We start from the raw sequence: 27,639 nt of genomic DNA, 5'->3' as shown, positions 1-27,639 counted from the left end.
CAAAAGACTTGCAGGTTGATAGGTAAATTGGCCATTATAAATTGTCACTAGTATAGGTAGGTGGTAGGGAAATATAGGGACAGGTGGGGATGTTTGGTAGGAGTATGGGATTAGTGTAGGATTAGTATAAATGGGTGGTTGATGTTCGGCACAGACTCGGTGGGCCGAAGGGCCTGTTTCAGTGCTGTATCTCTAATCTAAAGCTACAAACAAGTGATAGGTTGCTTGGAGGGACATATTTTGCACTACAGGGGCCCTCAGGACATTGCTAAAAGAAAGGGAAAACCAAGCCCTTGAAAGTCACTCTCTCACCGTCCCTCAAGCATAAAAACACCTGTACAAATATTTTATGAAAGTTCAGAGGCTTTACCAAGTGAGGTCAGAGTTTCAGGAACAAGGAGTTAACTGTCCATATCAATACTGTCCTTCTCCCACATGGTCACTACTTAGAAAACACCCTTATCCTTGCCACAGCACTAGTAAACACCAAAATAAAATCAGAAAGGATTGAAGCTACACAACAGACCAGTCAGTAGCTGTAAAGCGCAAAGACAGGCCACTGACAATTCAGACATGTAACTTTTCATCAAAATGCTACATCAACAGAATCAATGTATCATTCTGTACTGCAGCAAATGCCGTATAAGCAGAATGTACAACCCTGGCCAACACGTAAACAATAATAAAATTATTGTTTTTTAAAAAGTACAAAACGTGCACTTCTGACAGCTAGATGATCTGTGAACAATGGGGTGAGGAGGGAAACGGTGAAATCTTCAAAGAGCACAGGTCAGATAGACTGCGGCTGCATTTAGAAACACAAAAGCACACAGAGTGTTTACACATCAGAGTAGGTGACTTTTTTTTTTAAAGTCAGATAAATGACAACTCCTGAAGTCTGAACAAACCTGCAAGAGCAAAATGGATGTCATGGCAACCAAGAATTAAAACCTGTGTTAACCAATGACAGGATCTAAACAATTAAAACAGGTTATAAGTGCTCCCACAAGAACTAGCTCCCCATCAGTAATTTGGGACATAGTAAAGAGAGGGTGTGTAAGCACTTCAGGTTGTAAGATGAAAGAAGCTCCTGTACTTTAACTGGGGTTAATCTGAACTCCCAGCTATCTTGGTGGGGCAGTAACGCCCCTCCCCCAATTGGGGCAAATCCCTCTTCCCTATTCTTCAGGGATGAGATAGAAAATGCATTTGGTTAATGAAAGCTTTTCCCCTAATTCTGGAGACTACTGCCCCTTTGGAGCCCCGTTAACCCCTTCCTCTCCCCCAATGGACCCCAACACCAAAATAAAAGCAAAATATCGCTGATGCTGGAAATCTGAAATAAAACCAGAAAGTGTTAGAAATACTCAGCAGGTCTGACAGCATCTGTGGGGAAAGGAACAAAGTTAACGCTTCAGGTCTATGACCCTCCGATCACTCTATTAACTCTGTTTCTCTCTCCACAGATACTGCCAGAACTGCGGAGTATTTCCAGCACTTTCTATTGACCCGAACACCAACCTGCTTCTCCCTCCATCGCCATGGCTGCATATCCTTATGCCGTCACTTCCGGCTGGTCGGATAAAACCGTCACACAACCGGATGCTGCCTCTGGCCACGCAAGGCGCTCTGGGAGTTGTAGTTTCTGGTACAATTGACATCAAAGGCAAGATCAGGGAGAAAAACTACAAAATTGTGTTTAATCTAGAAAATACAAGAAACCATTCTATTGTTCTAAATTTATTTATTTAAAGATATGCGGTCGCGATTTTTAAATATAGAACTTGAGGGACGGTTTTGTTCTTTCAGAAGGTGCGCGATACTTCCGGTGGGGGGACGGAAGTGACGTGACGGCAGCAATGGAGGAGAGGTTTTGTCCAGGTTTGTGGGGCTGAGGTGGGGAAGGAGAAGGGGGAGAGACCGGGACCGGGGCTTACAATTGGGCCTGGGGGCATAGCTAGAGGTTTAAGCAGGGAGGGGGTGGGGAAAACCCCGCTGTCCTGGAGCTCTGTGTGAAATAGGTTCGTTGCCGAGGCTGGGCCTGTACGCGGTAACCAGGGGCAACCGTACCTGGGGTGGGGGGAGAGACAAAGTCTGATCCCCACCCTGGGGTGACTAGGGGCAACAAGGCCTTTTTTTGGGGTGAAGATCTGACACCCCTTCATCCTGGGGAGAGTTGCTATCGCTGATTGGATGTAATCCTGGAGGTTTCATTACATGTTTTCGTGCCTTGTTCAGTCAGTCTCCCCCATTGAACAAAAGTATTCAAAGAAAATGAACAAAAAGAAAATTTTTTAAAACTCTGATTTTTGCCCTGCGTTACTCACAGCAGTCTCCAGGAATTTGATCTTCAATTTCTGGAGACTCCAGGGTAATACTGGCGGATTGGTAAACCTAATCCCAAGGCAGCAGGTCCCTGTTGTGGAAAAGGCGGTGATGCTCTCTTCCCCGCCCCCCAAAAAAACTGGTGTAACTGGGAGCACTAAGGCCCTGAAAGGAGAGGATTTGATAACTCCATCCCAAGGTAACAAGGCTCTGTTTTGGGCACAGGTCTGATACTCTCTCCAACCACAAAGGAAACCAGGCCCTGTATGAGAAGAGGGTTCACACTCCCACCTGGAGTAATGCGGGGTAACTGGGCCCTGCACGGGACATAGGTAAAGGATGTGACATCTTAACACCCCCACCCACTTTCCCAAAGTAACCAGAGTAATTCCCCTTCCCTCCTGCCTGCCCCAATTGGAATACTATGAATATCTCTGGGTTGGCAGACATTTCACTAAAATGCTTTCTGAGATTGAAGGCAGTCCTAGCTCTTAATCAGATTAAAAGAATTCCAGCAAATGGTGGAGATCTAATATAAGTGCAGAAACCCTGGGAACACTAAACTATCAACATCTGATGAATTAACCTTTTGGCTGAAGCAGAAATTGAGGGTGCTCACTTGTTTTTTCATGTTGAGAGATCTGTTGTGTATATAGAGCATTTTCTGTCATTATTTCTTGATGAACTTCTATTGTGCGCATGTACGCGATAGTTACTGTTTGTCCTCTTCAAGTCTGAGCCTTCCTCTCTTTGGCTCTGTTCACCAACTGTCTTATTTTTGTTAAGTGGTAGGTTTGAATTATATTAAATGAAGTGAAAAATCTACTGTGGTCTCTGCTACTGCGTGTTCACTACTGCAGTGAAAGGTTACTTTTGCTAAAATGGTTTCTATCATATTCAAATCCACTTTTGTTAACAGTACCCAGTTTCATATAGTTGTTTTCCAAATTGGTAAACTGTATTATCAATAGGTTTATTTCTTTTGGAACCATTATATAGTGTGCATTACTTGTTCTAATCTAATTCAAATTACACCCATCGCCAGTGACTATCTTCCATGCACAGCCTCTGATGTGCAGAAATTTCCCATGTTTAAATGTACTGTAAGAATTGTAAGGCTTTTAAACACGAATAGAAATGGCAGACTTGCAGGTGTTGCTGATCTGTTCTTCACCTCTGTGTTATACAGCTGTAAATTGCTTCTCCAGGCACAACAGAAATGTGGAAAGACAGAACCAATAATGATGCTGCTGAACAACTTTTACAGTTCAAGTGGACACAGCACAACAATTTCAAACACCCACCTTTATGCTTTACTGAAATCATAGGCTGACTTACATTCACTACCACATGGAGCAGTTAAGATGGATAAGGGGAATTTAAAGGGAAGCTTTCTATGCTGTACTTGCTATGTAACTCAATGTAAAAAGAAAACTGTGTCACTAAACAACAGCTAACCTTGTTTGTCCCCGTGGAATGTCTTACTGGGTCAGCGACTGTGGCTGTTTTTTTCAGATTGTAGATGGAACAGTAGCAGAGTAGGAAGTAATCTCCGGTGCTTTTAATTAACATTAATTAAAAAGTAGGGAAGTGGAATTGTATTTATCACATTGATTGGATTTAGAAATGGAAGCTCCATAATTGGCACTTTAATTCCAAAAAATGCAATCCATCTAAGGTCCACGGATATTTTTGTTGTGGATGTAGTAATAAGGGGAAGTGTAGTAGATGTTTTGTCAGGCTTATTTTTGCTTCTGAACAGATCGCGCTATCACTGAATAATTTGCCACTAAATTTCTGCATTCAGATGTAGAGTCATTTATCTGAAATCTCAGATTAATGAAATTGTTTGCCTATGATTCATTTTCAACTGGGTACATAGAATTTTCCTGTTGCGTGACTGTGCACAGTGCTGTAACTGAAAGGGAAAAATAGTCTACTTGCTGATTCCACATTTTAAAAAAAGTTCAATAAGATTTTTTTTTGTCTTTTTAAAAAATATCGAACTTTCACCTGAACAGATGACTGCCTCCCTTGGTTTTACCCTCACTTTGGCTTGCCCTGCTAACTGACTAATGAGTAGTTGCCATTTCAGGGTCAAGCAACTCCAGATCAACTTTCAAACTAGTCCAACTTGATCATCCCTCCCACTACACAAGGCACTTTCATGTTGATATCAGGGAACAGCCTACCAGCGAGGAGATTACCTTATCTGGTGGGCTGCCTGTAGGGGAAAGATTGCATTTTTTGTTTAAAAAGCAAGATTAGTTTTTCTTATACATTTTTTTGACTACAAAATACAGGAGTACTTTAAATGGAAAGCTATCCTAAGACTTTCCTTTTGCTTTTTTACATCTAAGGCAGGAAGAGATTTGAGGTTTGGGGACAAGATCCTTATATCAGAGAAGGCTAAGAGATGTTTAGCATCATGAAGAATTTAGTTGAGTAAATAAGGGGTATTTTTCCAATTGCTGAAGGTATGATAACCAGAGGGCGCAGATTTTAAGGCAATTGGTGAAAGAACCAGAGGCAATATGAGGAAAAACTTTTTTACGCAACGAGTGTTCAAAATTTGAAATGCACCGCCTGATGTGGCGGAAACAGATTCAATAGTAACTGGATTACTCTTCAAAGGAGGCAACCCAGATTCGATGGGCTGAATGGCCTCCTGTGCTGTAATCTATACTGATGGCTAACCACTGCCTGCAATTCCCCATCACTAAAGAAGAGATGGACTAAATGTTCTTGCTAAAATGCATACTCTATTAACTAGGGAAAATCTGAAGTGTTGTATCTCGAGTGCTATTCTTCCTTTCTCTTCCTATTCTTAGTTTAAAAATCCCCCATGATGTTGAACTGTATCTATAGTATGATTTATTCTGACTAAATCTTGAGTAGAAATGCAATAGTATTTTCTTGACAGAGAAGTACAAATGCTCACTGCTGCTCACTTTTTCTGGTGTGCTGTTTGACCTTGGGTGAGTATGTATAAAGTGGAGCAGCAAGAAGTGTTTGGGGCAGGTGGGGGAACCTCATTGACTCTCTGCTTGACATCAGGGGGCCAAACCCATTCTTGGGACAACCTGCTCTGATAGCCTTACAAGCTTTTTGTGAAGAGGGAGGTTGGAATAGAGCCCACTGTCAATGGACCACAGAGAACTGAGATGCCCCCACACCCAAGGTGACACTGATACCTTTAAATATTAAGATGCTTATTTTGAATTTACAAAGATTCCTCTTCACTTTCAGTCCAGATACTGGTATTGGTCCATTTCGCTTCATCTGAGTGGAAGTAGTTTTAGCCAGAGCACCCTCCTTTTCTTCAACTCTGAAGGGTGTCTATGCGTACCATGTTGGTGCTGTGCGCAAAATGGCTGCCACATTACAACAATGACTGCACTTCAGAAGTGCTTCATTGGCTCCAAAACACTTTGGGACATTCTGAGGCTGTAAAAGGTGCTATAGAAATGGGAGTCTTTATCAAATAGTATATGCAAAACACAACTCATCTCTCAATCATCGCTGAGCAGAATAAATTCACTTCTCCACATACTCTCACTGAACATTCTACCTGCACACCACCAGTATATTTTTTTCGAAGGACTACATTGAAGATTATCAACACAGACTCACCAGCATTCATTTGAGCTGCCATTTTGAAAATGTGATACAGTTGGTGCAAAATTAGATTCATGATTTTGCTTCCGCGCCAACCAGATATCTTGCAAACCTGGTGGGATTATTTTACATTTGGTTTCTTTGTACCTGGCTCATGTGCGAGATGCAGGGAAAATGAAGCAAAGTAGCTGGTTTGCTCTCCAGGTTGCCCTGCCACTGAAGAACTTCTTAATCATTTACAGTTTCCCTTGTCTTTCTGGCAGAAATCACGGATTGTCAAAGTGAACCTGCGCCATTTTGTTGGATAGACCAATACACTATTAAATTGGATTTTTGTAGAATGGTTTCACTACCTGTGTAGATGTGTTACTGGCATTTGGGATTGAATTGCATTATCATTGTTGAACCCTTTTATGTCGTGAACAAATTTAGATTGGAATTTTATTTTTGTTGTACTCATTGAGCTGAAACCCACTCTTATGTGTGCGTATAAGATGCTTTTAACTATTTTTAAGAATACTTTTGAAAGTTTGTTGTGTATATGGTTTGCTTTGAAGCAGAACAATCCCAGAATATTCCAATTTCCAGTTTATTGATTGTTTTTAACAAGTTCTCGCACTCTTAATACTGTACCTGATCAACTCATCATGTTTGTTCCAAGTTGTACACTGCTTGCTAGCACACAGACTTTAATCTACCAAGTAAATGTCAACCCTCATTCTTGATTCAAATACTGACATTTGTAATGAGCTTGTACAATAGGACTTCATTGTACAGTATAAGGGAGTGCTGCACTGTCTGAGATGCCATCTTTCTTATGTGATGTTAAACCGAGGCCCTGTTTGTTCTCTCAGGTGGATGTATAAGATCTCATTACACTATTCATAGAAGAGCAGGGGAGTTCTACCCTGTGTCCTGGGCCAATATGTATCACTCAACCAACATCACGAAAACAGTTTATTCAATCATTATCACATTGCTGTTCGTGGGAGCTTGCTATGCGCAAATTGGGTGCTGCGTTTCCTACATTACAACTGTGACTACACTTCAAAAAGTACTTGTTTGGCTGTAAAGCATTTTGGGAGATGCTGAGGTGTTGAAAGGTGCTACATGAGCTGGTCTTGCATAATGCAAGTTTTCTTGTACTTCCACGTTACTGTTGAAAGCATTTTCTGACCTTTCTTGTGGAGTCAGCAGAGACTCCAAGGAGAATGGAATCATTCTTGAAGACGACAAAGTTTGGAGTATTTCACAAATTTATGAACCATTCAAAAATTCTTGTCCTTGGCTTACTTGTAAAGGCTGGTTTGGGTGGTAGCTGTTTAGTCAGCTACACATTCCAGCTTTTAGCCAAAGGATAACTTGAGCCACATTAACGTGTTGGAGATGAAGCCACATGAACTTGGACGTCCGCATCTGGACCTATATGATGCTGCCTTGTCTGAGTCACAAAGGAGAGAGTAATTAACTATAGATTCTGGTTTGCTGAATTTGGTCCTAGGTGAGTGGATTACAAATGCCCAGAGTACCTTCGCTCAGTATGATCCAGAATACCTTTGTTTAAAATTGGCTTTTTCCAAGCTGTTTTCCTCTATTTGAGCAAATGGGTTCATATCAAGGCGCTTCACACCTCCATTCACCATACATCCTCAAGCCCAATGGACAAAAGATGTGAGGCTCACTCATTGTTTAATGTCTTGAGGACGACACATGTCCCCATTGATAGGACAAATTCTTCCTGTTTTTCTCACTTGCATCTCTTGGATTATATCAGATTTCCCAAAAGCAAGTTAGTCAGGTGCATTTTGTGGTTAAAAACCCATCATGTCTTTCTGATCTTTGTGGCGTTATCAGCATGCCCAAGTGATCTAATACATTAGCTTTTACATGAAATATAGATTGCAACTTTTTTAAGAATTGTTTCAATTTTAATAAAAGAAAAGCTAAACATTTTTTTTCTTCCTTTCTTTCCCCCCCTCTTCCATTGAAGAAATGCTCAACTATGCACCCAGGCGATATCCCAGGGAATCATATGAAGAAAATACACAATACGATGACCTGCCCTATGATGACTATGAATCTCCATCTCACAGATCGGAGAGATGGAGGAATATGTCCAGTCAAGCAGAAATGCCTTCCGAAGATAATAGAAGGTATTATGATGATGCTTCCTATTCTGCTTCAGCAAGAGAGAATTTCTTGGATCACGTTGAGAGAGATGATCACCGTTCACAGTATAAAGAATTAAGGGGCCCTGTTGAACTCGGTGGGGATCCAGGGTTATTTGGAAGACAAGCAAATTCCAATGACAGTGATGCCAGGAGAGGATCTGGAATCTACAGAAGATCAATGAGCCCTGCTGAGTCTAGAGATCGGTCAGGAACGTACAGAAGACCAACAAGCCCAAATAATTGGCAGTCTCAGAGTGCAGTTAATGACTCAAGAGATTACCAATTCTATAGGCGATCCCAAAGTCCCAATGGCAGAGATGGTCAAAGTTTATACAATAGATCCCAAAACCCTGTTGATGAATCAGGACACTCAGAATCACACAGGCGATCCTGGAGCCCTGGTGCTGAAACCAGGGATCAAGGATCAAACCCTAGACCCAGGAGTCCTGTTAAGGCACATGATGCAGCATTATACAAGTTGTTAAGTAATGTTATTGATAATGCTCGGCGTTTGGCGGCTAGTAAGAATGACCCCTCACACACATCCTGGAGAGACCCATCCAGGGACTCCTCTCAGGTGGATTCTTCCATTTACCAGACTGCTACACCTACAGATGGGTTCCATGCAGCTGAGGATTATAACCCTCACTTGAACCAGCACAGTTATATTCATAAAAACACAGAAGCTTCCCGAAGAGGTCATTCTTCTCAAGTGCCTCCTAAAAATGCAAGAGGGCCTTTGCTTAAGCGTCCAAAGGTTCAGGGGCGACATGGCCTTCTAGGGAGAGCCCCTGGCCTTCTAGGGAGAGCCCCTGGCCTTCTCGGAGCAGCCCCTGGCCTTCTCGGAGCAGCCCCTGGCCTTCTCGGAGCAGCCCCTGGCCTTCTCGGGACAGCCCCTGGCCTTCTCGGGACAGCCCCTGTTGGTTTAGTGGGGTCTTCTGTGTCCAGCAAGCCAATGGCCACCTACAAAAATGTTTCCCCGGATTCTCCTCGTTTATATTCATTGGGGAATATATCTGCTCTAGGTAGTCAAATGGAACTGGGACAGCAAATAATAAAATGGGCTGGTTTTCATAGTGTTGCTGTTGAGCATTCCATGAAAAAGAAGTTTGATCCTAACACAGATACCTATTCCAAGGTAGCCACGGCCTTCCAGTGCTTGATGGCAAAGCAGCATCAGGATATCTGTGAGTCAACATTAGTGGCACATTTAGGCCTCACGTACCCTGTGATAGACAACTCTTTTGTATCTCTATTGATAAGGAAGAATGTCATTACAAGTAGGTTGGAGTTGGATGATATTGTGCATCAAGAAGAAACTCTTTTGCAAGAGGTACAGAGCAAGCTGCTGGAATGCATAGGTCCACTTCTTGTAGTAAGCAGTAACCATGAGCTGAGCTCCAAGTTGCAAAGCTCACAGACCTCTAATGAACTTGCCAGTGAGCTAGAGCAGGCCATCACAGCTTGCCGCCAATCAATGGTGTTCATTGGGCAAATCTTTGCTTTTGTTAGCGAAGAAAGAAGGAAGAACCTGTTGCGCAAGACCGGGCTGATCTCAGTGGCTCCAAAGTATGATTATTTCATGAATCTGGAAAGCAATCAGCTGTTTGGGAACAAATACATAAATGAGCTGAAGAACCGAGTGGAGCAAATCTACCTTCCCCCATTACATAGCCAGGTTTCTTGTTCCAGTAAGTTCATAACTAAAGAGGAGGAGCAATCAAAGAATGACACAGCAATCAAGCCCTCGAAAAGTAAGTACTCCATTTATCTCTGATAGTTTGTAATATTTTACAACAAATGCACAGCTTGAATTACATTTGTCATTACAATATGTTGTAGCTATTATTGAAAGTTTCTTGGTGTTTTGAATGTGCCATGATCTGACAGCGAGTTGAAGATTATATATGCTTTTATTAAAACCTCTTTGTTCAGACAACACATTGAAGCCATGATGTGCAATGAACTGAGGTTTTACCCCTTCTCTGCCCAATTGCTGGCCTGGCTGGTACCTAGTGCCCCAGCAGTTAGCTACATGGACACATTTTCAGTGGTCTGGAAGTGGGTTTCGCACCCGCTGTCTTGGTAGCCGAAGCCCGAATGCCTGAGGAGTGAGGTTGCTGTTTCAATTTAAATCCACTCACGAGGCAAGCTGAACATTTCCCTTCCAATTTCTAGTGTCTTGATTTTGCTGTTTTGAGATTCTAGTGTGGCCTCCTGTTAGCTCACCTTGGTTCTGCAGAGATGGATTGAACTGTTGTTTTTTTTTAAGTTTCTTCTTCGGTAGATGCCAAAGCCAGCAAACCGACTGAGAAAGGTTCTTCAGCACCAGACAGCAGCAGTAGATGGAAGACAGAGAAGGTCTCAGCACCCACTGATGGCAGTGGCAAGAGCATGACAGAGAAAGATGCACCGTCAGCAGCCGGTGAGAGCATCCGCCCCCCAGAAGACACACAGGTCAAGACCATTATTGATAAACTGGCTATGTTCGTAGCAGAGAAGGGTGAGACAGCAGAAAAAGCAGTCGTCCAGTACAAGAAAGAGGACTCCAATTATAGGTAAGCACAATTATAGGACATCACATAAACAGTCGCAGGAGAAGCCCATGTGGCCCCTTGATCCTGCTTCAGCCATTCAATAGGATCATGGCTGAAAATCAACATCAACTCCACTTTCCTGCTCTATCCCTGTATCTATCAATTCCCTTAGTACCCAAAAATCTATCAGTCTTAATCTTGAATATGCTTAAATGAACATCCACAGACCTTTCTGTAGAGAATTCCAAAGATTCACAACCCTCTGAGCATGTTTATCAACACAGTTATGACATGAGAATCACTTAAAGGGACTGATGATGGGGTCCAAAGGGTTGCCCCCATTTTTAAAATGAAAAAATACCTACTTTTCATAATCCTCTTAAGATGATAAATTCTCTTGTCTGCCAGTTCAGGTTTCTCTCGGAGCCCGGCTGCTTGCTCTGTTATGCCGTCAAATAGAGCTCATGTATTGAAAATAACAGGGATCGCAATTTGAGCCCAGCCTGATAGCTCATTTTCATGGTTGAATAACCTAATGACACTCACTGTCTCGGCCTTGCATATGAATACTTTAACAGCCACTTGGACAAAGTGCTGGAGGCCTGTGGGTACTCAGGAGATATACCACAGCAAGAATTAGCAACTTCAGGAGGGAAGGATTGAGTTAATGATGCCAGCTATGTCGTGGGTAGTGGCATTGGCTGATAACTATCTGCCGCTTGGCTGTAATTAATGCCTGACCCAGGGAATAGTGAAGAAAATAGATAGGGGAAACTTAACTTCTAACTTTTAAAAAAATGTTCATTTTAAAGGTTTTTGCTTGACACAAAAAGCAACGAGTACAAGTACTACAAGCAGAAAGTGGCACAGTTCTCTAGAGAAAACACCTGCCAGTCAAGCAAACCTGGTGCTGCTGAGAACAAAGGGTCAGGGTGCAAAACATCCATGGAGAACACACCAGCTGGTTTCCAAACAGAGTTCCAGATGAACGTTGAGAGTTCGAAAACTTGTCCAACTACAGAAAAAGGTAGGGATAACATAACTGTTGTAAGGAAAGGGTTAATTAGACTGCCCTGAAGTCCATGAAAGGAAACAGACTTGCATTTATTTAGCACCTTTCACAGTTTCAGAACATCCCAAAGTACGGTTTTGTGACGGGTAGGTCGTGCCTCACAAACCTTATTGAGTTTTTCGAGAAGGTGACCAAACAGGTGGATGAGGGTAAAGCAGTGGATGTGGTGTATATGGATTTCAGTAAGGCGTTTGATAAGGTTCCCCATGGTAGGCTGTTGCAGAAAATATGGAAGTATGGGGTTGAAGGTGATTTAGAGCTGTGGATCAGAAATTGGCTAGCTGAAAGAAGACAAAGGGTGGTGGTTGATGGCAAATGTTCATCTTGGAGTTTAGTTACTAGTGGTGTACCGCAAGGATCTGTTTTGGGGCCACTGCTGTTTGTCATTTTTATAAATGACCTGGAAGAGGGTGTAGAAGGGTGGGTTAGTAAATTTGCAGATGACACTAAGGTAGGTGGAGTTGTGGATAGTGCCGAAGGATGTTGTAGGGTACAGAGGGACATAGATAGGCTGCAGAGCTGGGCTGAGAGATGGCAAATGGAGTTTAATGCGGAAAAGTGCGAGGTGATTCACTTTGGAAGGAGTAACAGGAATGCAGAGTACTGGGCTAATGGGAAGATTCTTGGTAGTGCAGATGAACAGAGAGATCTTGGTGTCCAGGTGCATAAATCCCTGAAGGTTGCTACCCAGGTTAATAGGGCTGTTAAGAAGGCATATGGTGTGTTAGCTTTTATTAGTAGGGGGATCGAGTTTCGGAGCCACGAGGTCATGCTGCAGCTGTACAAAACTCTGGTGAGACCGCACCTGGAGCATTGCGTGCAGTTCTGGTCACCGCATTATAGGAAGGATGTGGAAGCTATGGAAAGGGTGCAGAGGAGATTTACTAGGATGTTGCCTGGTATGGAGGAAAGGTCTTACGAGGAAAGGCTGAGGGACTTGAGGTTGTTTTCGTTGGAGAGAAGGAGGAGGAGAGGTGACTTAATAGAGACATATAAGATAATCAGAGGGTTAGATAGGGTGGATAGTGAGAGTCTTTTTCCTCGGATGGTGATGGCAAACACGAGGGGACATAGCTTTAAGTTGAGGGGTGATAGATATAGGACAGATGTCAGAGGTAGTTTCTTTACTCAGAGAGTAGTAGGGGTGTGGAATGCCCTGCCTGCAACAGTAGTAGACTCGCCAATTTTAAGGGCATTTAAGTGGTCATTGGATAGACATATGGATGAAAATGGAATAGTGTAGGTCAGATGGTTTCACAGGTCGGCGCAACATCGAGGGTCGAAGGGCCTGTACTGCGCTGTAATGTTCTAATGTTCTAATTCTAATACTTTACAGCCAATGAAATACTTTTGAAGTGCAGTCACTGTTGTAATGTAGGAAACATGGCAGCCAATTTGCACATAGCAAGCTCCCACAAACAGCCATGTGATGATGACCAGATAATCTCTGTTTTCTTTGTCGTGCTGATCAGGGATAAGTATTGGTTAGGACACCATGGATAACTGTCTGCTCTTTGAAATAGTCCATGGGATCTTTTACATCCACCTGAGAACAGGCAGGACATTGGTTTAACATCTCATCTCTCTTAGTACTGCTTTGGAGTGTCAGCCTAGAATTTGATGCTCAAGTCTCTGGAATGAGATTTGAACTCATGACCTTCTGACCCAAAGGCGAGAGTGCTACCCACAGAGCCACAGCTGAAACAATGTTATGTTATATCCTTGTTGATTTATTTTTATATTGTAGTAATGTTTGATAGATCCTGTGAAGTTCCTTGGGATCATGGAATCAGAGAAAGCTTAAGGCATAAGAAAGAGGCCACTTGGCCCTTCGTGTCTGTTCCAGCTGAAAAATGATCCACCTATTCTAATCCCACCTTCCAGCATTTGGTCCGCAGCCGTGCAGATTATGGCACTTGAAGTGCATATCCAGACTCCTTTTGAATGAGTTCAGGGATGTTTTACTACATTAAAGGCATTATATAAATGCAGGTTATTTTTGTTGACTTTTAGCTTTTGCCTGCTAAGCAGAGAAGTTTAAGTCAATTTAAAATACCAATAGGCTATCGAGCCAACACTGACCCTGCAGCACTGGTCAGCTTAGTCACTTCATTAAACCTAATTAAAAGGCATGTCATTGCATACTGATTCATATATTTAATCAGTTGATTGCAAGTGCAGGAAAAACAATTAGTTCTCCAAGGGAGAACATCTGGCTATACATCATCCTTAATTAAGGTTTCTGTAGAAGCAGGATATTGACCAGTATGGAACCAAAGAGACTTATAATTAATAATTTTCACTAGGTGGAATGTAACGAGAGTGAAACTATCCATAAGATAACAAAGTAGGGGAGTTGTACGGGTCTGAGGAAAAAGGAGCTCATTAAGTAAGGAAAACCAAAGTTATTGATTAGGAATAAGTCCATTCAGTTCTTGTATGAAGTTGTTTTTTAACAATTATATAATGATGTAATGCAGAATTGCATGGATTGTCAGATAGAGGGAGTAAGAGAATTGACTGTTTGTAATGAGTATTTGGATTTGTAATTGTCTAAGATACTGAGTTCAGAATTGATATGTTTTAAGTCCCTCAACTTAATTAGCAAGGTAATGTTGCCAGTACTGTCTATTAAGTGTAGGCTTAAGCACTGCTACATGTGCTGTTTGCTTAATAAATCAGTAATATCCATTTTTAAGAATCATATTGTTTTGAGGAATAAATTATAAATAAGAACCCACCCTCTAATACTGTCATGACAGAACTCCAGGCTGTAAGATTTTGTTTTCCCAGATGTCTGCCCTCTCTGGTAGGTGCGATATGTTTCCTCAAAAACCAGAGTACCTCGCCATGTGGCCAGACGTCACATGCTAGCTTAGATAATGAGTGCCGTCAGGGTGCTCAACTGAACAGCATTTCACAACCAGAACAGATGATCTTTCTGCCTTCTGTCCATGTGCACAATTTACAGTAAGGCTCCAGAACTGCTTATGTGTACCCGCCCATTTGTGATTCGGGTAAAGTCAGCCAAGGCCTGGGAGCCAGTTGGCCCTCCTTAGTGTGAGTCCATGGTGCGAGGGGGACCATGATGCTTTAGGTGTGGAGATGTGAAAATCAACAGCAAGTCATTTGCTACAGTCTCCGAGCAATTTGTGCATTCTGGAACTTAACTTGCTTTTCTTGCAGGTGATTCTCTCAGTGACACCAAGACTAGAACCACTGCAGAGAAACTGGCTAAGTTTGTGGCTGAATGTGGTCCAGAGCTGGAAGAGATTGCCATTGAAAACAACCGGGATAATCCAACCTTCTGGTAAGAATACAGAGACTAGCTGCTAGCGGGCATGTCAGCAATATGAGTGTTGGACAGGGTTCTTTCCTACCAGTAAGGGGTACCCTTACGATGTCCAATCCAAGAGCATTAGGTCAGTTGATCACAAAGAAAATGTTCAGTTTCCCAGATCAGATTCACTTCCTGCATGACTGCCAGCACCCGCTGTCCTTTAAGAGGTGCAGGCTGGCTTGAAGCAATGCCGCTAGCATTAACTGGTGCTAGTAAGTTCCGATTTTGGGACCCTTGCTCATATGTTCAATCAATGAACAGCACAGTTAGTGCTGGTTGCATGCAGGAATCATTATAATTAGCAGGAAGTTAGCGAGCTGCCTACATTACATTGTACACCCCCTCTCCCAAAGCTCAGTCAAAATATCCCCTGATATGGACGTGAACATCTGATGAGAAACAGGATCAGGCTCCACTGTGATACTGCCCACTGTTGAAGAGCTGCTGATACTCTATGCCTGAGCTCACATGTGCCAATTGGACAAGCTACCAGGAGGGTTTCTGGTGCCTATGGAAACGTAACCCAGAAAATGTCACGAGGGGAAAAGTTTGGAGTGCTGGAACACAGGGTCATAGTTCCCTTCCAGCAAATAACATGTGTGAGATATACTGACTAGGTTTGATCATGGTAGTGCAGAGTGAGCTAATGGAATGTTTTTATGGTTCTAGCTCTTTTCTTTTTTGTGCATCTTTCTTCTCCCTGTCTTGTTTTCTTTCAGCGATTGGTGAGTCTATCCCAAATCACCAACTTCTCTGTATGGGAAACTGTATCACCCTTTGCATCCACTTGTTAATATGCCTTGAAATAAACATCAGTCAGCTGATTTTCAATCTATAACAGGAGAGGGACTGGTCCACTGACCACCCCACTGATCTGTAGCTTTGAGAGCATGACTGTAATGTTAACCCCTCATCCATAATGTCATAGCTGGTGATTGGGACACTCAATTGCCAGCTCGGCTTCAGGTTTTTGCTGGCACAGGTAGAAATACATTAGCTAAGCACAGAGCTGTGGGTGGGGTTGGAGTGTATTTTGTATGTTGTTACTATCCAGCAGTTGGCGTGATGGGCCAATTAATTCCCCATAACTGGTTTGTTTTCTGTTTTTATCTGGAATTCCTTGAATCCCTTCGGTACATCCTGAGGTTGTGAAAAATGATTTAGAAATGCAAGATTTTTTTTGGATTAGGGTTAGAGTGACCGATTTTAATTTGACTCCCCAGAACAGATCAGGAAAGGCAGCTCTGTTAAAATAAATAAATAAAAGGCTTACATTCACATCCTCAGGATGTCCTAAAATGCTTTACAACCAGCAAAGTATTCTTTGATTGTAGTCACTGTTGTAATGTAGGAAGTGCCACATCCGATATTGACACAAGGCCCCAAAAACAACATTGGCAAATGACCAAATAATCTGTTTTTAAGCTGTTTGAGGGAGTGCTGCGCTGTTGGAGATGCCATCTTTAAGATGAAATGGTAAACCAAGGCCCGGTCCCTGCCCTCATGTGGGCATTAAAGATCCCATGGTTAATATTTAGAAGACGGACAGGGGAGTTCTCCCAAGTATACCTCTACCAATATCACTAAAACGAATTATCTGGTCATTATCATATTGCTGTTTGTGGGAGCTTTCTGTGTGTAAATTGGCTGCCAAGTTTCCTACATTACAACAGTGACTACACTTCAAAAGTACATTGTTGGCTGTAAAACTCTTTGGGCCATCTGAGGTTGTGATAGGCATTATATGTCCCGAAATGAGCATGTGAATGTACGATGACTGCAGCTTTTCACCGTCCTCCTGCTTAGAAACACAGTGGTTCCTTTTTCTTGCTTGTCTGCAGGTTTCTGTACAATGAGAACAGTTCCTACTACAAGTATTACAAGGAGAAGGTGAAGGAATACAGCGGGATGCTGGAGAAATCCAATCCTTCCACAGATCCAGCACCGGAGCCAGCGTCCTCAGGGCATTCCGTTCTTCCTCCCAGAAGACGGAAGGGACTGACGTTGAAAGTGGGCATGCTGCCACCCAAAAAGATCCGCCCAAAAGCAACCCCATCGCCGGGTAAGCAGTGACGATGCAAAGCCAAACTGTTTCCATTTCACTAGAGATGTATAGATCGTAGAGGTTGCTCAATGAAATAGTTATCCCACCTACCTCTCACTTTCTTCCCTAATAGAGGGGCCCTGTCCATCCCAAATGGATATTAGAAAATTACAGAAATCAAGCCTTACTGTGACCCAGTGGTTTTTAGCATCTAATTGGTCTATTTAAATTTTTCAGTAAGTTGTCAGCTCAGACCCACAACTTTTCATGTATAAAATTAAATATTCTGAGAAAACTGTTGACAGAATATCTCTTGCTTGTGTTACGGACTCTCAACGTCTTCAGTGCTGCACTGAAGTGTCAGCCTAAGTTATGTATGCAAGTCCTGTAGTGGGGTTTGAAACTACAACCTTCTGTCCCAGAAGCAGTAATGCTACCCGAGGCAAACTTGGGTGCACCTAAAATTGATCCAGATGTAATAAAAACAAGAAATGCTGGAAATACTCAGCAGGTCTGGCAACATCTGTGGAGAGAGAAGCAGAGTTAACGTTTCAGGTCAGTGACCCTTCTTTAGAACTGGCAAATATTAGAATTTGATTGAAGGCCCCCCACGCTTATTCACAAAATAGGACTGGCACTTCAATGTGGTTATTACCCATTTGGGTCTTTCATAGATACCTGCAAGTTCAGTGGCAACAGTTGCCCCTGTAGCCTGAGTTTCTTTTATGGAAGTTGACTCGCACTTGGCTATATCTACTTGTGAGATACTGGGACCCAGAGATGTGATTTGGACCACATCTTGTGTCCTTTGCACATCTGTTTCATTAATCTCTCCAAAGACACCAAGCTCTCACTAACTGAATTGAGGCTTGGTTTGAATCATTAAGGATCTTCATTATACAGTTGTGAACATATAAAGCAACAGATATGACTAGATTCACTTAAGATCAGTTAGCAAAACTTATTTTCACTGTATGTTATAAAAGCAATGAATGCGTGATGTTACCCGCACTGCAGTGGGTTATATTACTTAAACAGTATAGCCTGTCTGCATTCTGTCCTACATTAAAGGGCAGAACTTGCTCTCTCTGCAGTCTCCTGCCTTCTGCCATCTTTTGCTGTCTTGCTCCCTGTGTAGCGTCCTGTTTGAAAGTCTCTCTCTGTGCCCAAAAAACTGTTTCTCTTCTAGACCCCTCTCTACAGCTGTGTCCAATCCAGCCCAGCCCCTCTCCATCCTGTTTCATACCCTGGTGACAGCGTCTTTGCTCTTTTTCTAATTCCAGCCCCTCTCCGTCCTTCCAGCCCATCCTCTGCAGCATCTTGTACCCAACGTTGTCCACCGCTAGCTTGTTTTTAGTGTAATTTATATCCTCATTTCTGAAAGAGAAGCATTTGCTCAGAATAAACCCTTTACATCCTCTGCTACGGATCAATTTAACCAGTGTCAGCAGCCCTCAATCACTCAGTGGGTTAAAGGAACCATCCAGTGTGGGCCTGAATCTTGCAGACCAGAGTGTATAAGTTTTCTCGGCCTCCCTGGTCAAACGGCCTGGGGTCCCCCTGACTACCATCCAGTGACTCTAATTGGAGGCAGAAGTCAAAAGGTTTTCCAACACATTGGTGAGAGATGTTTTCTGATAACCCAGATGGGCTTATAGATAGTTATTGTGGCATCTCTCTGAAAAACAACTTCTGATCAGTATATTTAACCGGTCTAATCCACATCCCTTCAGTTGGAACTGTCCTGAGAAAATAATCCCTTTTATAGTGAGCCTGATTTTAAAGCATTTTTTTAAAGAACTCATATCTACATCTTCTCAGTGGAAAAATTAACCAAAAAATATAATCCAGAAACGTGACTTGTCATTCAGGTTGTGTTGCTGACGCTGTCCTTTAGTTTGTTGCTAAAATCACAGTCAGAAATTACTGATAAGTTTGTGTTGTCATTTCAGTCCGAGAGCTGAAGAGAATCGGCTATGACAAGCCAGCATACAAGCCGAAGAAAAAACCGGTAAGATTAGGAGCCATTGTGTACGACTCGGGCCATCTCTACTGCTACTTATCCTACTTAATCCTCAGTCCTGCTCCCAAACAGATATTCATCCTGCTTTTTTTTAAGACATCAATTCACATATTAATAATTAGAGACATGTTGTCGAAGCTTTTCATCTTGCACTCATCAGGACAATCCGCAAGAATAGCAATGTAAGGGAAAACAGTAACTTTATAATGCATTAGAAGAGAGTGCTGATTGGTTGGCAAGTGAACTTTTATTGTTAGAGGTGTTGCCATGGAGAATGCACCCGTTTACGGTGACTGACAGTTAACTGCCAAGCTTTGTTTGAAATTGAAACCAGACAGCTTGACTGTTATTAGTCAGGGCATTGCCCTGAGGAATGAACCAGCGAATGGCTGTCACATATTTTGTTTAGCTGAAACAGGCGCAATGTTTGTACATGTTCTTTCTGTCTGCAAAGAACAGGGCCCTGTGTATTAATATATTTAGCTTCAATGCGTGCAAATGCGCCACACTGCAAGCCCTACTGACAATCTTAAATTGGTTGTCAGCGTAATTCATAGCACACACCCAAAAAATTTGAGCAACAGGTGAAGCTAGCTGTTTCACGTTGTTACTATGAAGTAGCAACACATGTGGTGTTCGCCACTAACAGGATGCTGCTGTCAAGTCAAAAAAGACGTCCTGCCTATCACACAAATGAGTAATGTGATATATGAATTTCAATGCCAGTGTGATGCTAGGTATATCGGCCGTACGCCCCAAAGACTGGCTGATTGTATCAAACAACATGTCCCTTCCGCTGTTCGCAACAGGCAAGGTACAGGTCGCACCCAATCAGCCCGTGCTTGCAAAAGTTAAAACGCAGTGTCCAATATTAGATGTGATTCTGCAATTGGATAACATTTGCTAAATAAATTTGGCGTTCAATAAGGTGCCACATAAAAGGTTATTGCACAAAATAAGAGCTCAGGGTATTGAGGGCAATGTTGTCATGGATTGAGGATTGGCTAACACACAGAAGGCAGAGAGTCGGGATCAGTGGGTCTTTTTCAGGTTGGAAAGCCATAACTAGTGGGGTGTCACAAGGATTGGTCCTAGACCCTCAGCTATTTACTATCTATATTAATGACTTGGAGGGAGGGACAGAGTGTAGAGTATCCAAATTTGCTGATACAAAAATAGATGAGAAGGCATGTTGTGATGAGGAGGACACAAAGAACCTGCAAAGGGATAGAGATAGGTTAAGTGAGTGGGCAAAAACTTGGCAGATGGATTTCAATGTGGGAAAGTGTGAGGTCATCCACTTTGGTAGGAAGAATAAAAAGGCAGATTATTATTTAGATGGAGAAAGACTACAAAATACTGCAGTACAGAGGGATCTGGGTGTTCTTGTACATGAAACACAAAAAGTTAGCATGCTGGTGCAGCAAGTAATTAGGAAGGCAAATGGAATTTTGGCCTTTATTGCAAGGGGGTTAGAGTTTAAAAATAGGGAGGTCTTGTTACAACTGTACAGGGTGTTGGTGAGGCCACACCTGGAGTACTGCATACAGTTTTGGTCCTCGTATTTAAGGAAGGATATACTAGCATTGAAGGCAGTTCAGAAAAGGTTCACTAGGCTGATTCCTGGGATGAAGGGATTGTCTTCTCAAGAATGGCTAAACAGGTTAGGCCTTTATTCATTGGAGTTTAGAAGAATGAGAGGTGATCTTATTGAAACATATAAGATTTTAACGGGACTTGACAGGCTAGATGTTGAGAATATGTTTCCACTGGTGGAGGAATCTCGAACTAGGGGACATAGTTACAGAATAAGGGGGCACACATTTATAACTGCGATGCGAAGGAATTTCTTCTCTGAGGGTAGTGAATCTCTGGAATTCTCTACGTCAGAGAGTTGTGGAGGCTAGGTCACTAAATATATTTAAGGAGGAGGTAAATAGATTTTTGAAAACTTGGGGAGTCGAGGGGTATGCGGAGGAGGCCCGAAAGAGGGGTTGAGACCTGGTACAGATCAGCCATCATCTTATTGAATGGTGGGGCAGGCTTGAGGGGCTGAATGGCCTACTCCTGCTCCTATTTCTTATGTTCTCAGTGTGCTAAGAATTATGCTGACAACCAATTTAAGGTTGTCAGTAGGGCTTGTAGTGTGGCGCATTTGTGCATACGGGAAGCTACATATATTAATACACAGGGCCCTGTTCTTTGCAGATAGAAAGAACATGTACAAACATTGTGCCTGTTTCAGCCAAACAATATAAGTGATAGCCATTAGCTGGTTCATTGATTGGTCAAGGCATTGCCCTGAGGCGAGTCAAGCTGCCTGGGTTTAAATTTCAAACAAAGCTTGGCGTTTAACTGTCAGTCACTGTAAACCGGTGCATTCTCCATGGCAACGCCGCTACCAATCAGAGTTTACTTGCCAACCAATCAGCACTCTCTTCTCATATACTATAAAGTTATTGTTTTCCCTTACATTGGTATTCTTGCGAATTGTCCTGATGAGTGCAAGATGAAAAGCTTCGACAACATGTCTCTATTTTCAGCAATATTAATAATTGTTTTCTCTGGGAGCCTATTCCATGCATCTTCTACTCTATGCTGGAGAAGATACTCAAGCACTTGCCTGTTAAATGCAGGCAAATAGTTTTTTTTTAAATTACACATTTTCTCCCAAACTTCCAAAAGTATCAGCCAGGGCTCAGTGGGCAGCACTCTCTTGCCTCTGACTCAGAAGGCTGTGGGTTCCAGCCCCACTCGAAAGATTTGAGCCCTGTAATTCAGGCAGAGGCTCCCAGTGTTGTACTGTCAGAGGTGCCATCTTTCAGATGAGACCTTAAACAGAGTGCCCGTCTGCCCTTGAGGTAGATGTAAAAGATTCCACAGCTGCTATTCCAAGAGGTCTCCCCTGTGTTCTGGAACTAATATTAATCCCTCAACCAATATCACTAAAATTGGTCATTGATCCAATTGCTATTTATGGGATCTTGCCTTTGAGTCAGAAGGTTGTGGGTTCCAGCCCCACTCTAGAGACTTGAGCACATAATCCAGGCTGACACTCCCAGTGCTGTACTGAGGGAGAGCTGCACTATCGGAGGTGCCAACTTTCAGACGGCTGTAAAAGATCCCGTGGCACTATTCGAAAAAGAGCAGTGCCGTTCTCCTGATGTCCTAGCCATTACTTATCCATCAACCAACATCACGAGAAAGATAATGTGGGAATTATCAAATTGATGTTTGTGGGATCTTGCTGAGCGCAAATTGTCTGCCACGTCTCCTTTATTACCACAGTGACTACACTTCAAAAGTAATTCATTAGCTGTAAAGCTCTTTGGGACATTCTGAGGTCATGAAAAGACGCTATATAAATGCAAGTCTTTCTTTCTTTGAAAGGTACTGGGTCTTATGGGTACAATTCCTCAAACATCAGCACCCTCCAGTAGATCACCCAACTGACACTCCTTCATAGTTAAGCCTTGAGCATCACAGCCAAGTCTGATCCTGATGTCGCCCATTGAGAGTCACTGGATGGTGATCAGCGGAGCCCAGGACGTTTGACCCTCCCCAGACCAGGAGGGCTGAGAGAACTTGTACCACTCTACTCTACAAAGATCAGCTCGCGCAGCACAGCCCAGAGACCAAACCAAGAACCTTCTGGTCTGTAAGATTCAGGTCCACACCGGCTGGTTCCTTTAACCCACTGAGCAATTGAGGGCTGCTGACATTGGTTAAATTGATCCATAGCTGAGGATGTAAAGGGTTTATTCTAAGCAAATTCTTCTCTTTCAGAAAAATGAGGATATAAATTACACCAAAAACAAACTGGCGGTGGACAACGTTGGGTACAAGATGCTGCAGAGGATGGGCTGGAAGGATGGAGAAGGACTGGGCTTAGAAAAACAGGGCATCAAAGACCCCGTCAACAGGTATGAAACAGGATGGGGAGAGACTGTGCTGGGCTGGATTGGACATTGCTGTTTCATGTTTGGGTCCTGGTTTCAAACCCAGCCAGAACTCCTAGGATGCAACTTTGTCTCTCTGCTGGTTATAAGGATCCCAGCACAAACATCACTCTCTTTAATGTGACCAAAGTGTTTGTTGTCAATCAGTTACCTCACGGTGAAATGGAAAACTAGTATTTTCCACTTCAGTAATGCATGACGGCAGACATACGACACTCACTGGAGCTGTGAAATCACACTGCAATTTGAACTTTATGACACTGGGGTACAGTACAGGTGGGTACAGCTCCGTCACTGTATAACACTGTGGTACAGTACTGGTGGGTACAGGTCTGTCACTATAGTGGCTACAGTACTGGTGGGGACAGGTCTGTTCTTGTATAACACTGGAGTATAGTACTGGGGGGTACAGGTCTGTCTGAAGGCAGGTGGAAGCAACTTGAAGGAATAAAGTTAGTATCACACAACCTTCATCTATATTAGCTCCAGTATTTTTCTTATTCTTAGTAATGTATTAGTACCAATATACTAATTAAGCCCTGTAATAGCACTGTAAATCTTATGGAGTAAACCTTTCTCCTCCATAGGGGTGTGACATCGACAGACAGATCTGGGCTAGGCGTTGGTGTTAATGCAGAAACAGATGAGGCAGATAATGAGTTTGCAACTTTCCGTAAACGGATGATGGTGGCATTCAGAAGCAAGCTGCTGTCTAAGTCCTAGGTATGTATATCATACACCTGTAGAACTGACCTGCATGTAATCTGTTTAAAAGCTGGAAGACAATCAAAGATCATTAGTGGGAGCTGAGATGGTAACAATGTATTTATAAAGCTGGTCACAGTTCTTGAGAAAGTCCCAAAGTGCTTGATATACATTTATTGACAATATACATTTACAGCAAAGACACAGGCCATTCAACCCACCTGGTCCATGCTGGTGTTTATGCTCCACACAAACCCTCCTCCCACCCCTCGTCATCTAACCCTATTGGCATAACCTATTCATTTCTCCCTCATGTGTTTATCTATCTTTCCCTTAAATACATCTATGCTATTTGCCTCAACTACTCCGTGTATCGCATTCCACATTCTAACCACTCCTTGGGTCAAGAAGTTACTACTGAATTCTCTATTGGATTTATTAGCGACTGTATAATAGTGACATATGGTGGAGTAGGGTGAAGAAGTTAGCCTAACCTTAGTGTCTGTCCCTTGGACTGAGGAGGAGGAAAACCAAAACACAGTTCCCATTGCTGACCATTGTCCACAGTTCACTGCAAGAAAGTGCAATTGTGTAAGGATGTCAGGTGAGCACAGGATCGGGCTCAACGCTGATGCCTTCTGTGTTTGTGTAGCCTGCCAACCAGTCACTGGGTGAGGCACCGGGGACAGGTGGTTCTTCTCAGAGGGAACTGTACCCCAGTGAGAGCCAACCCCTTCAGGAGCGGAGGGCACCTGTACCTCAGTGAGAGTCAGCACCTTCAGGAGCGGAGGGCACCTGTACCTCAGTGAGAGTCAGCACCTTCAGGAGAGGAGGAGATCCATACCCCAGTGAGAGCACCTTCAGGAGAGATGGGGAATAAACTGAGTAGATGGGGTGGGTTGGGTTGGGGTACGGTATGGAATTTATAAACTCCCCGGAATTAATCCCATCTGATTATTCTTTCTGTTTCAGGTTAATGTTGGGCTAGTGATGCTGGCAGTTGCTGGAAAGTGGAGGATGGTCTTGATGGCAAAGGTTGAGAGGGTTTGAGGCCACAGGAAGTGAAATGACCTGAAAATGCAGAATATTTGTAATGGAAACTATCCAGAGAAGGAATGTATAATGGAGCCCATTATACCTGGTGACTTGCTGTACCTAGTAACCTAGTAACTTACTATACCTGGTAACTCACTGTACATGGTATCCTGGTAACTCACTATACCTAGTAACCTGACCACGTAACAACAAAATCCAGTGCTCCGATTGGATAACTTGGAATATCCAATCATTCAACTGGAACAAAATGTTGATGTATCTTGTTGGCTGTCCCAGGTGTATACACTTGGTCCCTTTGATGTCAGAGGATGAACTGTTATAGGAAATCAATGATGCACTTGTTTCAGTTTCTTATATTTTTTTATAACCTGTCTTAACGTATTCTCCATTTTAGATGTCATTGTTTTCTATAGCACAGTGACTAGGCTGCCCCCGTTCCCATCACCCAGTGTTCTCTCTTTCTCTATCTACTACCCATTTTCAGGTAATATCTTGACATTTGCTCTTGCACGCCCTGGTCCTAGGTAAGTATCTGTCTCGACCGTAAGTAAGTTCACAGTTGCGTGTTCGGCAAGTCGCAGGTGGAGAGTTGGCATCTGCCCAAACATATGGTTGGTAGCGCAGCAGACTTTCAGACTGCAAGTGGAAACTCTCCTTGCACGGTGGCCAGCCATAGCCAAACCAAGTATTAATCTTGGGACAGTCGACATCACTTATTTTGTTTGGGAGCAGAGTCTCGCACCATCACAGGCAAAAAACCAGTATGAAGCTTGCGGAGGAGACAATTATTCCAACAGCCAGCAGAAGCTGTGCATGATGGAGGGTCTGACGAGGATGGTTGAGTGATATTGACACTGCTGGGGGAAGATTTGTAGTGAAACCGTAAACACATTTATAGAACATGCGTTTACAGCCTCACCACAGTTGGCAATCCTGCCCTTCACAATTCCCCAAGATTGCGCTGACCTTCAAATCGCACAACCCCATCGCCATAACACGTGCTGAGATCCCATTGGGCATTGGCACAAGCGTGCAAGGACAATCTATCGAGGATGCATTTAAGCACAGAGTGTGTGCATGGCAGGGTTAAGGAGGGGTTCTCGTTGAACCATGGGCGTAGCTGTATGGTCTTGGTCAGGTGCGAGTGGACAGGAGATGGCAGCACTCGACTGAATCTGCATTGGGAGCCTGGTAGGGAGGCACATTCCCCTAATGAAAACCTCTTATAGAGCTGCGAGTTGTAAAGAGTATTGTAGAGAAAGTGCTTGTTCAGATTCCTGTGTTCTGTGCCGTTCTCTTTACTTACCTATCGTGTTTGTCATGTTATTTATATCAGTAGTCAAGCATTGTGAGATTTTGCTGAACTATTTCGTGTTGCTTCACTTAACTGGGTCACTGCGTGCAGCATGCGCAGTGGTGGCATCATTCGCCACTGGCCTCACCTACCCTGTACAGCTGCACTAAAGTGCCACCTGAACGTTGTCACCTTTGGTAGTGAATGAGTTAGAGAGTGACAGTTTCTTACAGATGCGAAATTTATAATCTGGATATACTGAAAAAAAATAAAGCAAGTGTGCTTCAAACTTGTCTCATTCGTGCACTGTTGTAATCGCGCCTCCCTCAATTCAGTGTACGGCCATTTTGTACACAGCATGATCATATGATTAGCAATGAGATGAATGAGTAGCTAGTCCATTTGTGGCAGTGTTGGTTAAGGGTAGAATGTTGAGCCGGCCATCGGGAGTACTTCCCTGCTCCTCTTCCAACTGTGATGTTTATAATCCATCTGAACCCCTGGAACACGCAGGCTCTCGGATTAATGTCCCATGATCTGGATAGAAGAATGGAAAACAGACTATAATTTAAGAAGGATAGAAAAGTAGAATATAATTTAAATGGAGAGACTTCAGAATGCTGCAGTACAGAGGGATCTGGGTATCCTCATACATGAATCACAAAAAGTTAACATGCAGATACAGCAAGTAATTAGGAAGGCAAATGGAATGTTGGTCTTTATTGCAAGGAGGATGGAGTGTAAAACATACAAACATAGAAAATAGGAGCAGGATTAGGCCATTCGGCCCTTCGAACCTGCTCCGCCATTCATTATGATCATGGCTGATCATCCAACTCGGTAACCTGTTCATGCTTTCGCCCCATATCCTTTGATCCCTTTAAACCCAAGAGCTATATCTAACTCCTTCTTGAAAACATACAATGTTTTGGCCTCAACTGCTTTCAGTGGTAGTGAATTCCACAGGTGAAGAAATTTCTCCTCATCTCGTCCTGAATGGTTTACCCCGTATCCTTAGACTATGACCCCTGGTTCTGGACTCCCCCACCATCGGGAACATCTTTCCTGCATCTACCCTGTCAAGACCTGTTAGAATTTTATAGGTTTCTATGAGATCCCCCCTCACTCTTCTGAACTCCAACGGATATAATCCTAACCGACTCAATATCTCCTCATATGTCAGTCCCGCCATCCCAGGAATCAGTATGGTAAACCTTCACTACACTCCCTCTATAGCAAGAACATCCTTCCTCAGATAAGGAGACCAAAACTGCACACAATATTCCAGGTGTGGCCTCACCAAGGCCCTGTATAATTACAGCAAGACATCCCTGCTGCTGTCCTCGAATCCTCTCGCTATGAAGGCCAACATACCATTTGTCTTTTTTACCGCCTGTTGGACCTGCATGCTTACCTTCAGCGACTGGTGTACGAGAACACCCAGGTCTCGCTGCATATTCCCCTCTCGCAGTTTATAGCCGTTCAGATAATCTGC

The 27,639-nt window shown here is 43.1% G+C and overlaps 2 protein-coding genes across 2 annotated transcripts in view; one reads left to right on the top strand and one right to left on the bottom strand.

Moving 5' to 3' along the window:
• sugp1 (SURP and G patch domain containing 1) overlaps positions 1 to 1,584 on the bottom strand; it is a 33,904-nt gene extending 32,320 nt beyond the window's left edge. Inside the window, exon 1 of the mRNA XM_068015997.1 lies at positions 1,522 to 1,584. Within this exon, the coding sequence (XP_067872098.1) occupies positions 1,522 to 1,543 (22 nt within the window). The 5' untranslated portion in view covers positions 1,544 to 1,584. The remainder of the gene's footprint in view (positions 1 to 1,521) is intronic.
• A 253-nt stretch (positions 1,585 to 1,837) lies between these two features.
• Positions 1,838 to 26,421, top strand: LOC137351521 (SURP and G-patch domain-containing protein 2-like). The gene is made up of 10 exons (XM_068015996.1): positions 1,838 to 1,881; positions 7,934 to 9,868; positions 10,387 to 10,672; positions 11,464 to 11,678; positions 14,910 to 15,033; positions 16,905 to 17,125; positions 19,060 to 19,118; positions 22,917 to 23,053; positions 23,677 to 23,812; positions 24,767 to 26,421. Exons 1-9 carry the CDS (start codon positions 1,860 to 1,862, stop codon positions 23,810 to 23,812), a joined length of 3,135 nt encoding a protein of 1,044 aa, XP_067872097.1. The 5' UTR covers positions 1,838 to 1,859; the 3' UTR covers positions 24,767 to 26,421.
• The last annotated feature ends 1,218 nt before the right edge of the window (positions 26,422 to 27,639 follow it).

Source organism: Heterodontus francisci, chromosome 36 (assembly GCF_036365525.1).
Source record: "Heterodontus francisci isolate sHetFra1 chromosome 36, sHetFra1.hap1, whole genome shotgun sequence".
Classification (NCBI taxonomy): Eukaryota; Metazoa; Chordata; class Chondrichthyes; order Heterodontiformes; family Heterodontidae; genus Heterodontus; species Heterodontus francisci.
The sequence above is the reverse complement of the archived record's forward strand: the minus strand, read 5'-3'. Positions and strand labels throughout refer to the sequence as shown.

What these genes read in the sequence shown, in the direction of transcription:
- LOC137351521 (XM_068015996.1), top strand. Translation starts at nt 1,860, where the DNA reads ATGGAGGAGAGGTTTTGTCCAG. An exon ending in GGAGGAGAGGTTTTGTCCAG is followed by an intron (nt 1,882 to 7,933) that starts GTTTGTGGGGCT and finishes CTTCCATTGAAG; the next exon opens with AAATGCTCAACTATGCACCC. An exon ending in AAAAGCAACCCCATCGCCGG is followed by an intron (nt 17,126 to 19,059) that starts GTAAGCAGTGAC and finishes TTGTCATTTCAG; the next exon opens with TCCGAGAGCTGAAGAGAATC.